We start from the raw sequence: 16,188 nt of genomic DNA, 5'->3' as shown, positions 1-16,188 counted from the left end.
GCCAAAACTTGCTCCTACTCCATCCAATATTAAGGACTCTCTTTCAAGCACACTAAAGAGATAAAAAGTACCTTACTGTTTCTAAATGTTGTATTCGAAGTGCGTAGTACTCATGAAATATCAGGATACAAGAATGCACAATGTACTTACTGTATAATAAACACAGCTAGTGATAACTTCACAAACTTACAAGGGCTATGATGTAACAGGTTTAAATAACAACACTTCAGTGGCTGAAACGAGTGACAGCTTCAGGGTTAAAACAAACACCAGGGGGTAAAAAGAATGAAGGAATAGCTACATGAAATACAGATGTAAATACATTTCTGAGCACACAACTTGGATTCAAGTTGATAAAAGAGATTGCAAGCACATATATTCATTGACTGATGACATAAATACAATATACGCCTTGAGTCAGACTAAGTCGTACACTGTCACACAAATGGAACTTTGCATGGAAGACTTAAAGGCCACCACACAATACTGGACTTTGCCACGATTCACCGCTCGTACTACCTAGCGACCAAAAGCGTGATATCACCAACCTTGCCACTTTCTTGCCACGAAACTGAGTTGCAATGCCAGCCGTAAAGATTTGGCATGTCAAAGTTTCATGGAACTTTCAGCCAATCACACGACAGTATTATGTACTGATGACGCAACTAGGCACGCAATACTTGTATGGTCTAATGTAGTGCCCAATGTCGTCCATCCAAGCTGTGACCCAGCTTGCCTCCAGTCGTGCAACCAGTCAGATCATATAGTGTGCGGTCGCCTTTAATACACACATTGCAAAGAATATACATGTGTTTCCGCTTCTTTTTCTTTCCGCATGGTCAGACGACCATGCTAGTAGTCATGACCTCACACCAGGAACTGAGAGATAAAATTAGCCACGCCCACGGCAACAAGGACTGAGTGGAGAACAACGTGATACCAGCGCAGCGTGCCCTGATTTCGGTGAAAGAGGAGGTAGACTACTACAGGTAGGGTGAAGATATAGGCCATACCACAGAAGGCTCCAGAATACCTGTATTACAAGACACAGAGAAATCATGACCGATTACTCATTTACTTCGTAATCAAGATTGGCTACCTCATTTTAAAATGGCACAGAAAAAAAAAGTGATCTTATTTGTTGCTGTCAGTGCTGCTGTTTTTTGTTTTGGGTGGGTTTTTTTTTTCAATGCTCTCCATCGCAATTCTACTGCACTCTCTTCTAATGTGCCTAGCATAAGTACAAAGAGCTTTGGGTGATTAATTATTTCTATTATACGTAGGACACTACATTCACGCAGTGATATCAAGTAAGATGATACAGCTTAACCTGTTAAGGACAGGATGATTTTTCTACATGTATTTCCAATAGACACCTGCCTGAGTATACTCAGGACTCATCCTCAACAGGTTAATCACTGTTCTGGAAGACATTTGGACATTCATGACCGTCATGTTGCACACACGATTCAGATTTGTCTATTTCCTTTTTCTTTCTCTTACTTGCAGCAAACTTTGATCATGTTTTGCACCTTCTTCTTTAATATTATTAGTTATCAATCATGTCATGGCCTAATTATTGTGCGATGCCACATAAGAATGCCCCACACATTGGAGTGATGGAGAGTAAAGCTTTAGATTCCCTGCCTCATACTCACCGCATAGTGCAGCAAACTTTGATCATGTTGCACATCGTTTTCTTTATTAAGTTATCAATAATGTCACGCCGTGACTATTGTGCGATGCAACATGTCCCATACAATGGTGTGAGGGAGAGAGTTAAGCTTTAGGTTCCTTGGATTTTAATACTCACCGTATAATGTTCCCAATGTGAGGCAGAAACATTGCAAACAGGACACAGATGGTGACAAGGATCAGGTTAAAGATTATCATGTGCTTCCAGCTGGAGGTCAGACAAGAGAGAGAGAGGGAGAGGATGGTAGGGAGGTAGGGAGTAAGGGGATAGAAAGAGGGGCAGAGGGCAGAGGGCAGAGAGGGGGTGGAGGACATGAGGAGGGGTAAGGGGTAGGGAGAGAGAAGGGCAGAGAAAGAGGGGGCAGAGGGGTGAGGGAAGACGAGGGGTAGAGAGTGAGGGTGGGGCTCGAAGGAGAGAGAGAAAGGGCAAAGGGCAGACAGAATGAAAAAAAGAGAGGGGGAGAGGTGTGGGAGAGGGGTGGGGTAGAGAGTGGAAAAATGATGAGAGGAAAAGATGGTATCAATGGAACAGAAGACATAAACTCAACACTTTTTTGCTCTCTTGAGACAGGTTTGACACCACCTCATCTATATCACCTGCAACTATATATATATATATATATCTCCCTAGTTGGCACCTTAGGGAGACATATTGGGGAGAAGTGTCTTCATTAGGGAGACAACTGGTCATTAAGGAGACAATTTTCGTGTCTCCATTGCGTAAATTGCCATTGAACATGTATTTTAAAATTTACATATAAAACAAATGGAAATGTCTTCCAAATGACCCATCTAGGAGTATATATATATATGTATATATATATATATATATTTTTTTTTTTTTGGGGGGGGTGGGCATTGTTATAAAAAAAAGACAAAACCCTTAGCAAATACATGTTATAGTGACTGGATGTTACACCTGCAAGAAGAGTCCTTTTTTAGATAAAGTTTGCTAGATTTTACTTGTCAAAATAAAAATATTTTCCTGAAACCATACGACGAAACACTGCAAAAGATATTAGCCATAAATCTCTCAAAAGATGACATGCTAAAAAGGTAGTTTCATACATGTCATCATCAATGTAATAGAAAAAGCCCCTCTGATGTAACTGTTGGGTATCAAGACATTTATGTCTTCATTGTGTTTGTGTGTGTTCTAGCAACTTATACACCACTGAGACAGCATCAACATACTAGAAGCATGGAGAAATTCTGTTTCATAGCTACCTAGTCTCATCCTCATATCATATACCGTAACAGTAGAAACTTTCAGGTGATTAGTTAGTCACATCAGGCCAATCTCAGTGTACTTTCCTCATTTATAAATTTGTGATGTAGGTATTTCTGTTCAAAAATCTGATATTTTCAAAGTAATTTGCCAATCATTATTTTGACAAGTTCAGTCGAGAGCAAAATACATAACCACATCTTTCCAATGAAATATTCCCTTTTCATGATAGTCTTTTTCTGAACAGACCTTGGAAATGCTTTGCCAAACAGCTGGTCCATCAGTTGCACCCTGGTGATGTAGACTAGCAGAGGGAAGAGTGTCACCATTTGGAAGAGCAGGAACAGCCTGGCAGCAAAGGCATATGCATCCCCCTGGAAAAAGTTCTTCAAAAAGTTCTGGGAAACAAGTCAAACAAATGTTGTATTCATGAACACATAACCTATTGAGGATGGACTGATTTTGCTATAACACCCATTTCCCATAGACACCTGATTGAGTATTCTAGGGACTAGCCTTCAATGGGTTTAAGCAAACAGGAATTTCAACAGGCAAGCTCGTTAATTACACAGAGTAACATCTGTCTCCGTTTTTCCTCTAATGACGGAAACAGGTTCTAAACAACTTCAAAATATGATGGTTAAATTGCAAGGAATATGACACTTATAATGTACCTTTCACAGTCAAATTTATTATGGTAAGTGAAGTACTGCATTGTATGCATTACACTCAAGCCGATCCATATGTGGAAATGATTCATTAAATGGCACTGTGGTTGTACGAATGATGGCTTGTATTGTCATTATAAAAAACGACTAGAGAGGATAAAGAGCATTCCAATTCAACCCAAACACTACCACCGGCATTGATGCGTTGCCATGGTAACCCCTCCAGATGTACTTACATCTGCTATGCACTCCTTCGGCAGGGGAAAAGAGATGTAGAATACCACGGCCACAAATATGTAGGTGAAGGCTACCAGGAAGTAGGCAATGGTGAGGTCACGACCCTAAAAGACGAGGCACAAGAAAACACTCTTCAATCTCCAACTCACACCAAGTTAATACTCTTTCCACAAGTTAAATAGGTTTATCTCATACACTGCACATTAAGTCTGACATATGGCAGGTGAGCTGGTGTTGCAGTAGAATGGTATTTATAGAAAGCAACTTACCTGTACCTAACAAGCAGATTCTTCCATATTTATACTATTGACTGACTACTAGGCTACACTCACTAAACTACCTACATAATTAGGTCATTGATCAAGTAAGGTTAAAGATAAACACTTAGACAAAAGAGTATAACAAATTCAACCAAAAGTGCTTGATGGAAATAGGTCAGTGAACTAAACATACATTTCATTATACTATCTAATCCTAATTAATGATGAAATTAATTGTTAACCCTCCCCCCCCCCAAAAAAAAAAAAATCTTCATTGATACAATTGCAATTACAATATGGGTACTTATATAGCGATGTGTGAACATGTATCACAGCGTTTCATAGAAATATAATATCCACCTTACACTTAGGAGGTAGGAGAAGAAAAAAAAATACAACAGACAAGGAAAAAACAAAATATACATAATTAATCAATCAGTTATTGAAAAGGAAAGTCTTCAACGATTTTTGGAACACTGACAGAGATGGTGATTCCCCAATGCTTTGAGGGAGCTGATTCCACAAGCATGAGGCAGCTGCCAAGAAGGATTACAAGTCTTCCAATATATATCAACCCTTTGTGAGCTTTGAGTGGTGATTGGCACAGTAAACCCCATAGCATTGTACACACTGTCCAAAGTCCCTTGCACTGAACTGGTTAATTAAAGTGCTCCCTGAAGGCCCTTCATCTCCTTCCCCCCCCCCCCCCCCTCGGTTCTATCATGAAGTCACTTACATTGTTCTCGGGGTACCTCTGGTTCCTCGTTATCGATGAGATGCAATTGTGAATGAAAAAACCCAGGGAGGATATTCCCGACAGGGCGGGAAAGTTCCAACTAAACACTGGCAGAGGAGAACAGTTTATGAGCAGACACATGAAGAGAAATAAGGACAAGCTGAGGGGAATGGAGGGGGGGGGGGGTCAAGCCGTTAGTGGGGTAAAATGTTTGACATACTGTAAAACCAGAAACAATATTAGCAGCATGAAACTTTCGCAAATTAAAGCCGACAGCCTTTTTGGCTGTATGAAACTTTCATGTTACGAAACTGGTATTCAATACATTGTGTAAATAAGAACATTTTCACATGCATTTCATTTTCATGAATCTTGGCTCTTCACAAAATTTATGAAAGTTTCATGCATGCAAACATTTCTAGTTTTAAAATACACTTTTCAAAGAGAGTTACGCTATGATTAGGGTTAGGTTTGGGGTTAGGGATAGGATTCCTACTAAAACCATGCATGGTGTTTCACTGTTTCTTTTGTTGTTTCTATTGTTATTACTGGGGAACTTTTGTTTCAGTCATATATGCAGTTGAAGGATATCAGTAAAACATCATCATTGAAGAGGGAAAGGCCTCAACTGCAACATTATCAGTCACATGTTCTCCATAAACACACTTCATTCAAAGATGATTACATGAATAGTTTAAATTATTCTTTGTCGTACATCGGAATTCCAGGAAATTCTTCCAAGAGTATTCCGATTTCTTTTACTATCTGCATGATGATTATCCACAGGACTCATAGGCCCGAATTCACGAAGGTGGTACAATCTTTGTCCATGGTTTTTAAACCATGGGCAAAGACCGTAATTTTGTATGGAGCCCCAAGCATCGCATGGCCTATTTCATTATGAAATCAGTCATTTCGTCATGATCACTTCGTAACGAACTAGGCCGTGTGACACATGGCACCACAGACAAAATTACGGTCTTTGTCCATGGTTTAAACCATGGACAAAGATTGTACATTTGTGAATTCATACCACAGTGTGTATCACTAGAGGACTGTAAATTGTAAATACAGGTTGCATGACTTTAGATGAGCATGGCTGCAGCATAATATGTTTGAGTTTTGCGAGTGAAGCAAGTGGAGAGTAGCTGATGAAGCATTTGGTTGCAGTGAAAGGTGACGTTAATGCAACATAAATACTTGATACTTGAAGATTGTTGGATGACTGATAGAGCTGGGCATGATTTATCTGTAGCTGAATGCCAACACTCTGTCAAGATCTAACAGAGTGGTAGTGAGTTTGAGTCATTAGATATGCAAAAAAAAACAAAAAAACAAAAAAAAACAGGCATGTGAGAGAAAAAGGGGAAACAGAATGATCAAATCACTCAAAGCAAAGCAAGTGTTTGAATTACAGAAAGAAAACACACTGAAATAAAGAGAGATGGTATTACATGACCTATGCCAGTGATAAAGAACTCATTTTCCTCCCTTGGGTAGACAAAATCAACCTTTTTGCCAGAACTTACATACATGTTCTAATCTTAATTACCTTTTTTTTATCAGTCTCCTAAACAGACATATGCAGTTTCCTTAAAGACTGCATACCATGCAAGTCAAATATCCATACTTTATGAAAACATCCCTGACAGTGTGTATCATAATCTTTCATTCACATTGCATCTCATCACGGAGGAGGTTCCAAGATCAACAGCACACAACTTTCCCAAATGCCAGTTGACAATTAGATGGGTCCAACTTTCATTACTTCCTCATGGCTAATTATTGGTTTACCTTCTATTCTTCAGCTCTGAGAGAGATATTAACCTTTGACCTACCCTACCCCCACCTCCTCCCCCTCCCCCCCCCCCCCAACCTTGCCTGTTTCCTGAGTACCTATGATAGTAATATGAAGATAATTGAGATAACATGCACTAGTCAAAAGTAATCTACCATTACCTTCTACATCACACATTGGCTTGAATCCTAAATTCAATCCATTGATTCACAAACACCTCCTTGATCTAGATAATGACTTTATTACACACTACCTGGTACTACAACAAACAGCTAGTGCAGCTTCTACCAAATTTAGTAAAATGTAAGACATTACTACTTCCAAACAAATTTTTGCCCATGATAAAGGGGCAAAAAGGCTACTTATAATATGAACATTTTCTTGGGTCACCATCAACCAGGCAAGCTGTGTTTATGTTGAAGCAGTTAATCCACTGCATTTGTTTTGGTCCCGTTTTTTTTCCCTTACAATAACAATCTATTTGATGAATTTTTTTGATGCCGATATTGAAAATACACTGAGTATTACAAGTGAATGGCTTACTATCATCACTATCATTTTATCATAATTTGCTCTAGTAAAGTAGAAATGACCAACGGAGACAGCTGAAACACTGAGGTCAAATGGACTTACTTCTGGTCATCACATCACACTCCCTACTCAGAATTTTACAGATCTGAATCAGTATCTTATTCAGTAAAATTCACAATATCTGGCCGACTGTTACGCATACAGTGTTTCACAAAGACCCTGTTCATTACACCTCAGCACTCAACCTCTGATGCCTGATGAACGAGTGAGTATGCAGGTGTGACCGCACCCAGCTGTGATCTTACATTGTTTTCTGGATGAGCTTGATTTTGGGTGATGGCCGAGATGGCATTGTGAATGAAGTAGCCCAGTGCTAGAAGTCCCGACAGAGAGGGAAATCGCCAGTGAAACACTAGTTGCAAAGATGGTGGTAAGGTCATGAATATGGGGTCAAAAATAGGGGGGGGGGAATACAAAGAAAAATAAATACAAGCTGAATGCAACTCAAAAAATTTGTGACAAAAAAATGCAAATAGGTATTTGTAAAAGATATAAAGTGAGGTGAATTTATGGCAAGCGTTAGAAACTCATAAATCTGGGCCTAACAGCATAAAAAGGCAACTTATTGCTCAAGAATTGCTCCTGCCATTGTAACAGCTATACCAGCTTTATAAAATGTTATTATGTGATTGCAATAGTCAATACAATGTGTTTGCATTGCCATCAATTTGCAAATGCTTTCCTGATATTTGCCTACTTCTACTTGTGAAAAACTATGCGAGAAAAAAAATTAAATGAAATTCAGTATGTATACATGGTAATTAAAATGCAAATCAAAAATCTGAGTAATTGGAGGAGTAGGTGAGAGTTGAGGGTAATGTTATAGCACAACGGAATTTGTACCCTTCACGGCTTAATTCAATTATTCATATCTATTGTTCAATTGCTGCATATGCCATATAACTAATACATTTTGAAAGCACATTTCACAATCAGGACTTGTAAGACAGGTTTGCAAGTGATAAAAAGTCATGCTCCAGAACCACAGAGAACAGTATGAGAATCTATCTAAAGCAATGTTAGCGATATTTGAAAAGCATTTTTAAATGCATTTGTGTTACAGGATACAATATTCCGGGGCGTTAGTAATTTGGGGAATATTATGCCTCTAAATGAAGTTCCCAATAAAAAAGAATCAATAAATAACACCATTATAAGATACAGTAGTCAGCACTTTTTTGCCCAAAATTCATTATTAACCACAGCAGAGTGTTCACAGTGTATCCTCATTGATTTGCAAATAGTGTATTACCAAGACACTGATGATTTTTATATGAATGAAGTGTCTTCTTACTGACCAAAAACAGTTAAGCACCCCACCAGATCATTTTTGTTGTTGTTGTTGTCATTTTTAGAGAGGAGCACTACAGCAATGTAATGCATCTTTATGACAGGTTGCTGGTGAGTTAGACTTGAATGATAACAAACAATACATTAGAATGACATTGTAATATTTGTATGGAACAATGAGATATATGTTTTATGTATACTGAAAAAATGGTAAACAAGGTAAGATTTTAAATAGTATTGATCTACATGGTGACTTGAGTTGGGTTTGAGATTATGAAGCGGCAATAATCATTGGAAAATAATAGGGCATGATATACCCTTCAACAACAAAATCTGTGATGTGCAAAAAACACATGGTGCATATTTTTCAGCATGTGATTTCTAATTAATTGTAATAAAAAAGGCAAGAAAGTTGCATCATATATCAGGTAAATCTGCATTCTTTTGCAAATATTTGACTAAAGGATCTTAAACCAAAATGATAAAAGAAACAGTAAGGCACATTAACTCATGCTTTTGAATTACTGTGTCATAAAAAGAACCAAATAAAACAAAACCCCCTCTCTCATACTACTTACGTTGCACATATTCATCAGAGTTGACGTTATTAAAGTCGATATGGATGCCCCACTTCGCTGCTCTTACGCATACATATATCAAGAGGAAGGCAACAGACAGGGTTCCTGTACAAGGGAGGATTGAGAAATGTTCCGTATAAGACTGGCAAAAGATCAAGAAGTTTAAGATCACAAAGTCTTCACGATCCTTTGTCGTGATGTCACACTGGCAGCCAAACTTGGATCAAGTAGTTTGGGTCATTGGTATGCGCGCGCAAGAAAGAAGAAAGAGCGCACCATCCCATGGCAAGTGATTGTGACGTAACGATGCACATCTGTACATGACAATGGCCTCGTGCTTCGGAGACACTGCCCACAAACAGATTAAGAAGTTTGGCGGGGGTGAGGGAAATATCCCTAGTTGGAGTGGGAAGTTTCACGAGAAGTTTTGTGAGAAGTTTTGCAGGAAGTTTGCAGTCACACTGGCAAAACTTCGCGATCTTAAAGGTCGCGATCTTACACTTCTCAATCTTTTACCAGTCTGACCATGGCTATACAGAGGTATATTTTGAGTTTAGCACAAGATGGAAATTATGTTCAAAACAGAGCATTGCAAAAGGATATAGAGAGCACCATTTGATGACATACATTTAGTAATTCACAGTTCAGTTACTCAATGTTTGAGTGAGAGAACACTGGTAATCCACAGAATATTTCAACAAAAAATGAAAATTGGTATTGCTTAAATTTAGATGCAAAATACAGTTCGACACAGCATTAAAAAGCTGCCTGTTGTAAACATGGGAAGTTCTACGCATACCATATTTTTCACCCCATTTCTCTTTACATTCATTTGCTACATTCAAAGACAATGGAAATGATGCTAACATATTGCAAAAACAGCACAACAGTGGGTGATTTCAAGTTTGGTGTTTTAGTGCTGGTGTTAGTGCAATCTGAACATTAGCACCAGGTGGTTGTAGACAGTTGACCTCAAAATTAAGACGTATTGGTTTTGTAGCTAGTGCAATTCTAGCATGATCACACAGCTTCTGTGGTGGTGTGAAGATAATATCTAGTGTTGGGAATCGCTAATCATGAATGGTATGGATTGCATTACTATGACCGCCTGTGTTGAAGCTCAATTTCACACAGGTGCTCTGGAGACAATACCGACACTGGCACATGCAGCAAACTTGAAATCATCCAGTGTGAATTTTAATGCGTAGCACTCACCAAGAGAGTTGAACTTTGTGAAGAAAGTTGGAGACTTGATGTGGATGAGAGGTAGTATAAGGAAACAGAGAAAGAGGGGAACTGTTCCAGTCTCTGACCACACCCTGTGGAACAGCGCCACCTTGGCTGGAGTTGTGTTTGTCACTACGAGAAATGAATGGCAAAATACTAGCAAACTTCAATTTTCATTTTAACAAGTTACAATTTAGAAGCAAAAATAATGTAAGAAGAGTCTGCACAAATAGGTTAATCAATTTCACCAAAGCAAGTGATGATAGTAAAATCTCTTTGATATGGGATAAGGCTTTACTCTGCTGTGCTTGACTCACAAATGCTGCATTAGGTTCTTTCTGCACAAAACACGATACACATTTCTACTCCCAGGCCAAGCACAAACAGGCTAGGATAATCAAATTGTACTCTATCCAGGATATTGATGATACGACAGACTGCAATAATGAAAGACTACTCTCTATAGAATATTTATTAGAAATTATATTCATACTCAGTACAAGAAAAAAACGTAAAGTGGTCTGAGGCTGTATACTCTTTAATAAACACCCATGTCAAACTCTACCAAAACTTTTTTCCATAAAAGAGTTACAAACTTATGATTGTGATACAGTGACACATTCCTGATCATTCAACATTAGAAATGGGGATTTCCTACACTGTACACCAGGGTGGCTACAACTGTTTTGCACTAACACCTGCTAAGACAACAATAAAAAAAAGAAGATATTAACACAAAATATTTAAGTCTTCATGCACCAGAGAGATTCATAAGATCTAGAACATGCAGTAAATTGTCAATTCACATGGTGATTTTTATCATAAGTGGGGGAGAACATTGTTACAGTTGAACATACCTTTATTGGACGGGTCTTCTAGTAGAAAGAGGACAGTGCGATTGAATGCAGGAGAGCCGTAGCAAAGGGCTGTGTCGTTACTCGCAGGAACAATGCCCATGACTTCCTCTGGAAGGACAAGGGGGGAGCAAGAAAATCATGACAAAAAAGTGATTAATTACAATGATAATTATAAAGGTTTCAAAGAATATTTGTATAACACAATACATGATAATGTCATGTATCTTCACTGCTTTTATATCCTTTCTACACACACACAAGCATTTTAAACTCACATGTATGCATTGTTCTCATAGCACAGAGTCTAGGTACTGCAGCAATCCCCTTCCACGCTTTTCAAATATTAATCAATTTGACTTTTCCATACATGTCATGAAGCATATCACATTTAATTTGTTCTTGTATGCAACAGCATTCACCCTGATATGATTTATAACACTTCTTGTTTTGTTTTGTTTTGGTTTTAGTTTTGATTTGTTGTTGTTGGTTTTGTTTTGGGGTTTTTTGTTTTTTTATTTTGTTTTTGTTTTGTTTTGTTGTTGTTTTTTTTGTCTAGCAAATTTCATTGATAATTTCATTCATAAACACGGTGAAACCCCACCAAAGATGATATTCTGAAAGCATAAAAGCTAAAAGCATAAAGTGCTGGATAAAATAATTCAAAATTCATTAACATAGCAGTAGACTGTCTTCTCCACAGCAACTGTAAACTAACAAAATAACAGGAAATCTACTTTGTATTCTACAGGCTGTTTCCCAAATGGATGCATAAAATGTAGTCTTACCTGTAGAAATGTGTTGCTGTGAGCATCTTTACACTGATAGAGGACTAAACTTTATCAAAGACTCTCTATGATATATCACATGCACATTCGATGCATATGACTCACTTTTGTGTAACTGAAACACAATAGTCATGTAATACTCAAGTGTCTTGGTATACTTATAGCTCATCTTGGCTCATTTATAAAGAGTTCTACTTTCAGTTCTACCCACATTCTTCATTAACATGCTACCAACCAAGTAGATGACATTATATCAAACCCAATTCCTCTTTAAACACCAAGCTCATTCAGCTACAGGAACTACTGTGCTTCTTTTAACTCACTTTAACCAACAGATTAAAATAATCATGATCTCCTACTTCTTATAGGTAGTGAGGACAGATGGTTCAATTTCTGCCACAAATTGTTTAAGGACGTTAAAAGTGTATCTCCAAGTTTGAATTAATGAATAAGATAGAATTAAATGAGACAGATAGGCAGACTTTGTCAATAACAAATCAACATCAGACCTCAAATAGGAAAGCTATGGCAATTTGAATTTTTCTTTCAAAAAATAGTGCTTTAAAGAGCAATGACATACACAAAGTGGAAATGATATCATTCATCACCTGTCCAGTCTGCCATTGACCCAGACACATATATTCAATACAGAAAAAACAAATATTTTTCACATAAACTGAATAGGAATAAGTTGTATCCTTTCCATCAAATTACTGCAGCAATGATGATTTCCAGGGGAAGGTGGTTATAATTGCTAGATAATATAGCAAAGACATATGTGACCCGCTACAACAAAAAGGTCCTAAAGTCGCGCACGGTCGAAGCCATGAAAATCGAGTTTGAAGTCAGAGGATTAAAATTGGTCAAAACTTACGATTTCCTGATTTTGACATATTATTGGAGTCTAACATGTCTTCTATCATCTGTCGAAATTTTGAAGCAAAATGATCACAGGAAAGACCAACAAATAGCGTTTTTCTGAGCCATGTTTTTTTGGCGTTTCAACGAAGCAGAAACTGATTCGAAAATTTGGATTGAGCGCCACAGATAGGTTCCGCCCCTAACAACGACCAGAGTGATCTCATTGGTCAGTTTGCTGCTTGCTGTTAACCGAAGCGTGAAGCTCGCACACTGCCCAGTCGACTGGTGCGTGCGGGCGGGGTGCGCTATGCTCAGCCGCTTCTCACATCCTGGTCACTAATTGGTTGGTGAGGAGACCGCCGACGCTGATGAGCTTGAATGAACTCTTCGGGGGTTGCTAGGGCTTACCTTCTATTGTAAAGAGGTGAAAACTGACTTGTGTGTCCCTTGATCGCGATTGCGTCGAAAGGAAGACTTTTAGGGCGCTTTCCTTGAAACAGTGATTTTCCAGACGTCTCGACATGCTCTCTTTTAAACATCGATATCTCCGCAGCCGATTATTTTAATAAAATGTGTTATATATCAGTTTAAAGCAGAAAGATTAGGGGATTTTATCATGCAATTTTCAAATAATCGACCTCGCCCGACTTTAGGATCATTTTGTTGTAGCGGGTCACATATTTCTTTTTTGTGAGTGTGATATTTTAGTGTAAGATAACAAATGGGAAAGGTATGACTTGATGACATCGTAAGCCTCCTGCAGTTTGTCTACGTGCTCGCTTTTATTGATATGTTCCATAGAAAACAAACTGAAATTTGTGAAACTTTGTAAATTTCTCGAATGAGATCCAATATCAATGAAAGCTCTAACTTTACCTGACTGATGATGAGCTGATTTTGCAATATGTAACACAAAAATCCCCACAGAAATCTACTTATGTACGCTCGGGACTAGTCTTCAACAAGTTAAAGACATACCATCCCTTTTGCAATTTTTTTTTTTTAATTTGGTGAGAACACTTGGGTATTGAAGAAAACACTATTTGGAAACCTCTTGTAAATTTTGAACTCAAGAGGGTCTTTATTTGTTGAGTTAAATTGACCGTTAAGATTCAAATAATTTTTTCGTACTATGAAAAAATTACAAATCTAAACTACTAGTCTAGCTTTACAGACCTGTGTGATGCACTTATGTAGTTCATGTAAGTGGTGTGTTGTTATTTGCCATAGGTAACAAAATAAAAGAAGCTAGTGAATCCTTTTCTGACAGCTTTGACATGCATATCTTTTGTTCAAAGTATAAGTATCATATTACAACCACAGAAGGATTAGTTGTCTATGCAACTGTGCCTCGTATACAAAATACGTTATGGTGAGCATTTGGTGCATTATTTGAATTTTAACGGCTAACAACCTTCAAATATCACAGAAATGTTATAGCTGTACAATATTTTTGTCATTCTGGTGGAATATATCATGTTCTGTGCTATTTGGGAAGGAATGCAAAAGCTAAGGCATTGCCAGCTTTCCTGTTGAGGCAGAGATGAGAGACTTACGGAAGACGAAGAAGACGGTACTGTAGAGAAAGTTGGACATTAGGACCCAGTAGACAATCATGGCTCCCAGGAGAGCTGAGAGAGAGAAGAAGACACTGGACTTCTCTCCCCAACGACCAAGGTACTTCTTGCAGACATCGGAGAACTCCACCAACCCTACCTTGTCCTCTGGTGAGACAAAAACACAAATCTAGATATTTAGTCTCATTAGTTTGGAGAGACAAAAATATGAGACATTTAGACATTATAATCTCAACAGTTTGGGGAAACAAAAATATGAAACATCTTAATTAACATTTTTGCCTCATTAGTTTGGAGAGACAAAAGATATAATATCATATGAGACATTTACACATTTGTAGTCTTATTAGTTTGGGGGTAAAGAAGATATTGGAATGTGTTATAATGACAAAAGAGTAACAAATCTCTGAAAAAGATACCTGGATGGTAGGTACGTACAGCAAGACATTTCAGCTACAATCTCGATTACACAGATGGTTTCCAGCATTCACAACATAAGAATTGAATATTTCACGATGCTTGCCAATTCTTGCTTAAGACAAGAGGGGGGGGGGGTTAAGTATTTATGAGCAAAGCATTGTTATTGTGTGACATTAATTGCAAAGACATGACTATTGAGGGAGAATTAAAGAGATAATGGGGTTGTGAAGATGGCTACTAGTAGATCTATCTTCCTAACAAATGCACTGTTGGGAGATTTAAATCCATGAGGTTTAACCTGATGGTACAAAATCTTGTACAGTGAAACTCAATATACAGAGATCTGATATAACAAAATACCTGATATAGCAAACTAATACCTCTGGTCCCAGTGAATTTATTTCCTTTGTTTTGTATTGTTTACTGACTACTGATACAACAAGATATCTGATATAAAGAACAAATTGTCTTGGTCCAACGGATCTCATTATACTGAGTTTCCACTGTAGTTAGGATTTGAGTGTCAATATCTGTAAGACCCATCATCAATTCACACGGCATAATGTCTCCAAGCAACATAATCAGGCCATAGTCATGGGTATGTACAGGGGCTATACAGATGAAATAAAAAAAGGGGGACACCTAATAACAAGAAAACAAATAGGAATTAGAAAATCACTTGGTATAAAAATCATATAAATCTAAAAAAAAAATATAACGACAGTTCCAAATTGGCAGTTGTAATTTTAGTACAATCGAAGAAATTTAGATGAAGCAATGCATGTGACGGACATCATATTGCCATCACAGTGTGCACTGAAAGTGAATGTGATATTAAATGGTGATGAAAAGCACTCACGTATCCTCTCCACAGACTGCATGACACGGTAGCATGTGTAGAGGGCCAGGGCAGCCATGACCAGCATGAGTACCAGCCCCATAGCAAAGCCAGCCTGCTGCAGGGCCCAGGGCATGCTGAGCAGAGATGTTCCCATCATTGTGTTCCAGATGGAAAATCTATGTAAGAAAGAAATACAAGGTAACTATGTAGTGTTCATGGTTGGTTAGGGTCAAGGGTTAATGTTCACTCCCACAGGTACTTTGGCAATTGTGACCGTACATCACAGAACCAACAAAAAGTCACACCCATTGATTTCACGTGAGGACTCAAAAAAGGTGAAATGGGTCAACTGAGTCAATCTCGAAGAGATATGAAAGAGATATCCTTCTTCTACAGTATTCTTTAGTACAGTATTCTTTGGGATTATAACATGAATGGGAAAATTTGTTTACAGCACTTTTTCCATTTTTTTTTGGGGGGGGGGGGGAGTAGAATGATCAGATCTTAGAGGCCCCTTTTCATTACTTGAAATCCTTTGC

General features: G+C 38.0%; 1 protein-coding gene across 1 annotated transcript in view; it reads right to left on the bottom strand.

The window, feature by feature from the left end:
• Nucleotides 1-201: 201 nt before the first annotated feature.
• Nucleotides 202-16,188, bottom strand: part of LOC139725269 (sodium-coupled neutral amino acid transporter 9 homolog) — a 31,836-nt gene continuing 15,849 nt past the window's right edge. The window contains exons 5-14 of the mRNA XM_071636357.1: nt 15,668-15,825; nt 14,368-14,535; nt 11,166-11,273; nt 10,297-10,440; nt 9,082-9,186; nt 7,459-7,565; nt 3,828-3,932; nt 3,173-3,321; nt 1,814-1,903; nt 202-1,033 (exon numbers count right to left, since the gene is read on the bottom strand). Coding sequence (XP_071492458.1) covers nt 868-1,033; nt 1,814-1,903; nt 3,173-3,321; nt 3,828-3,932; nt 7,459-7,565; nt 9,082-9,186; nt 10,297-10,440; nt 11,166-11,273; nt 14,368-14,535; nt 15,668-15,825 — 1,300 coding nt within the window. The 3' untranslated portion in view covers nt 202-867. The remainder of the gene's footprint in view (nt 1,034-1,813; nt 1,904-3,172; nt 3,322-3,827; nt 3,933-7,458; nt 7,566-9,081; nt 9,187-10,296; nt 10,441-11,165; nt 11,274-14,367; nt 14,536-15,667; nt 15,826-16,188) is intronic.

This window comes from Diadema antillarum, unplaced genomic scaffold (assembly GCF_040938485.1).
Source record: "Diadema antillarum isolate AM-2024a unplaced genomic scaffold, OU_Dant_1.0 seq00000030_RagTag, whole genome shotgun sequence".
In the NCBI taxonomy this organism is placed as follows: Eukaryota; Metazoa; Echinodermata; class Echinoidea; order Diadematoida; family Diadematidae; genus Diadema; species Diadema antillarum.
The sequence above is the reverse complement of the archived record's forward strand: the minus strand, read 5'-3'. Positions and strand labels throughout refer to the sequence as shown.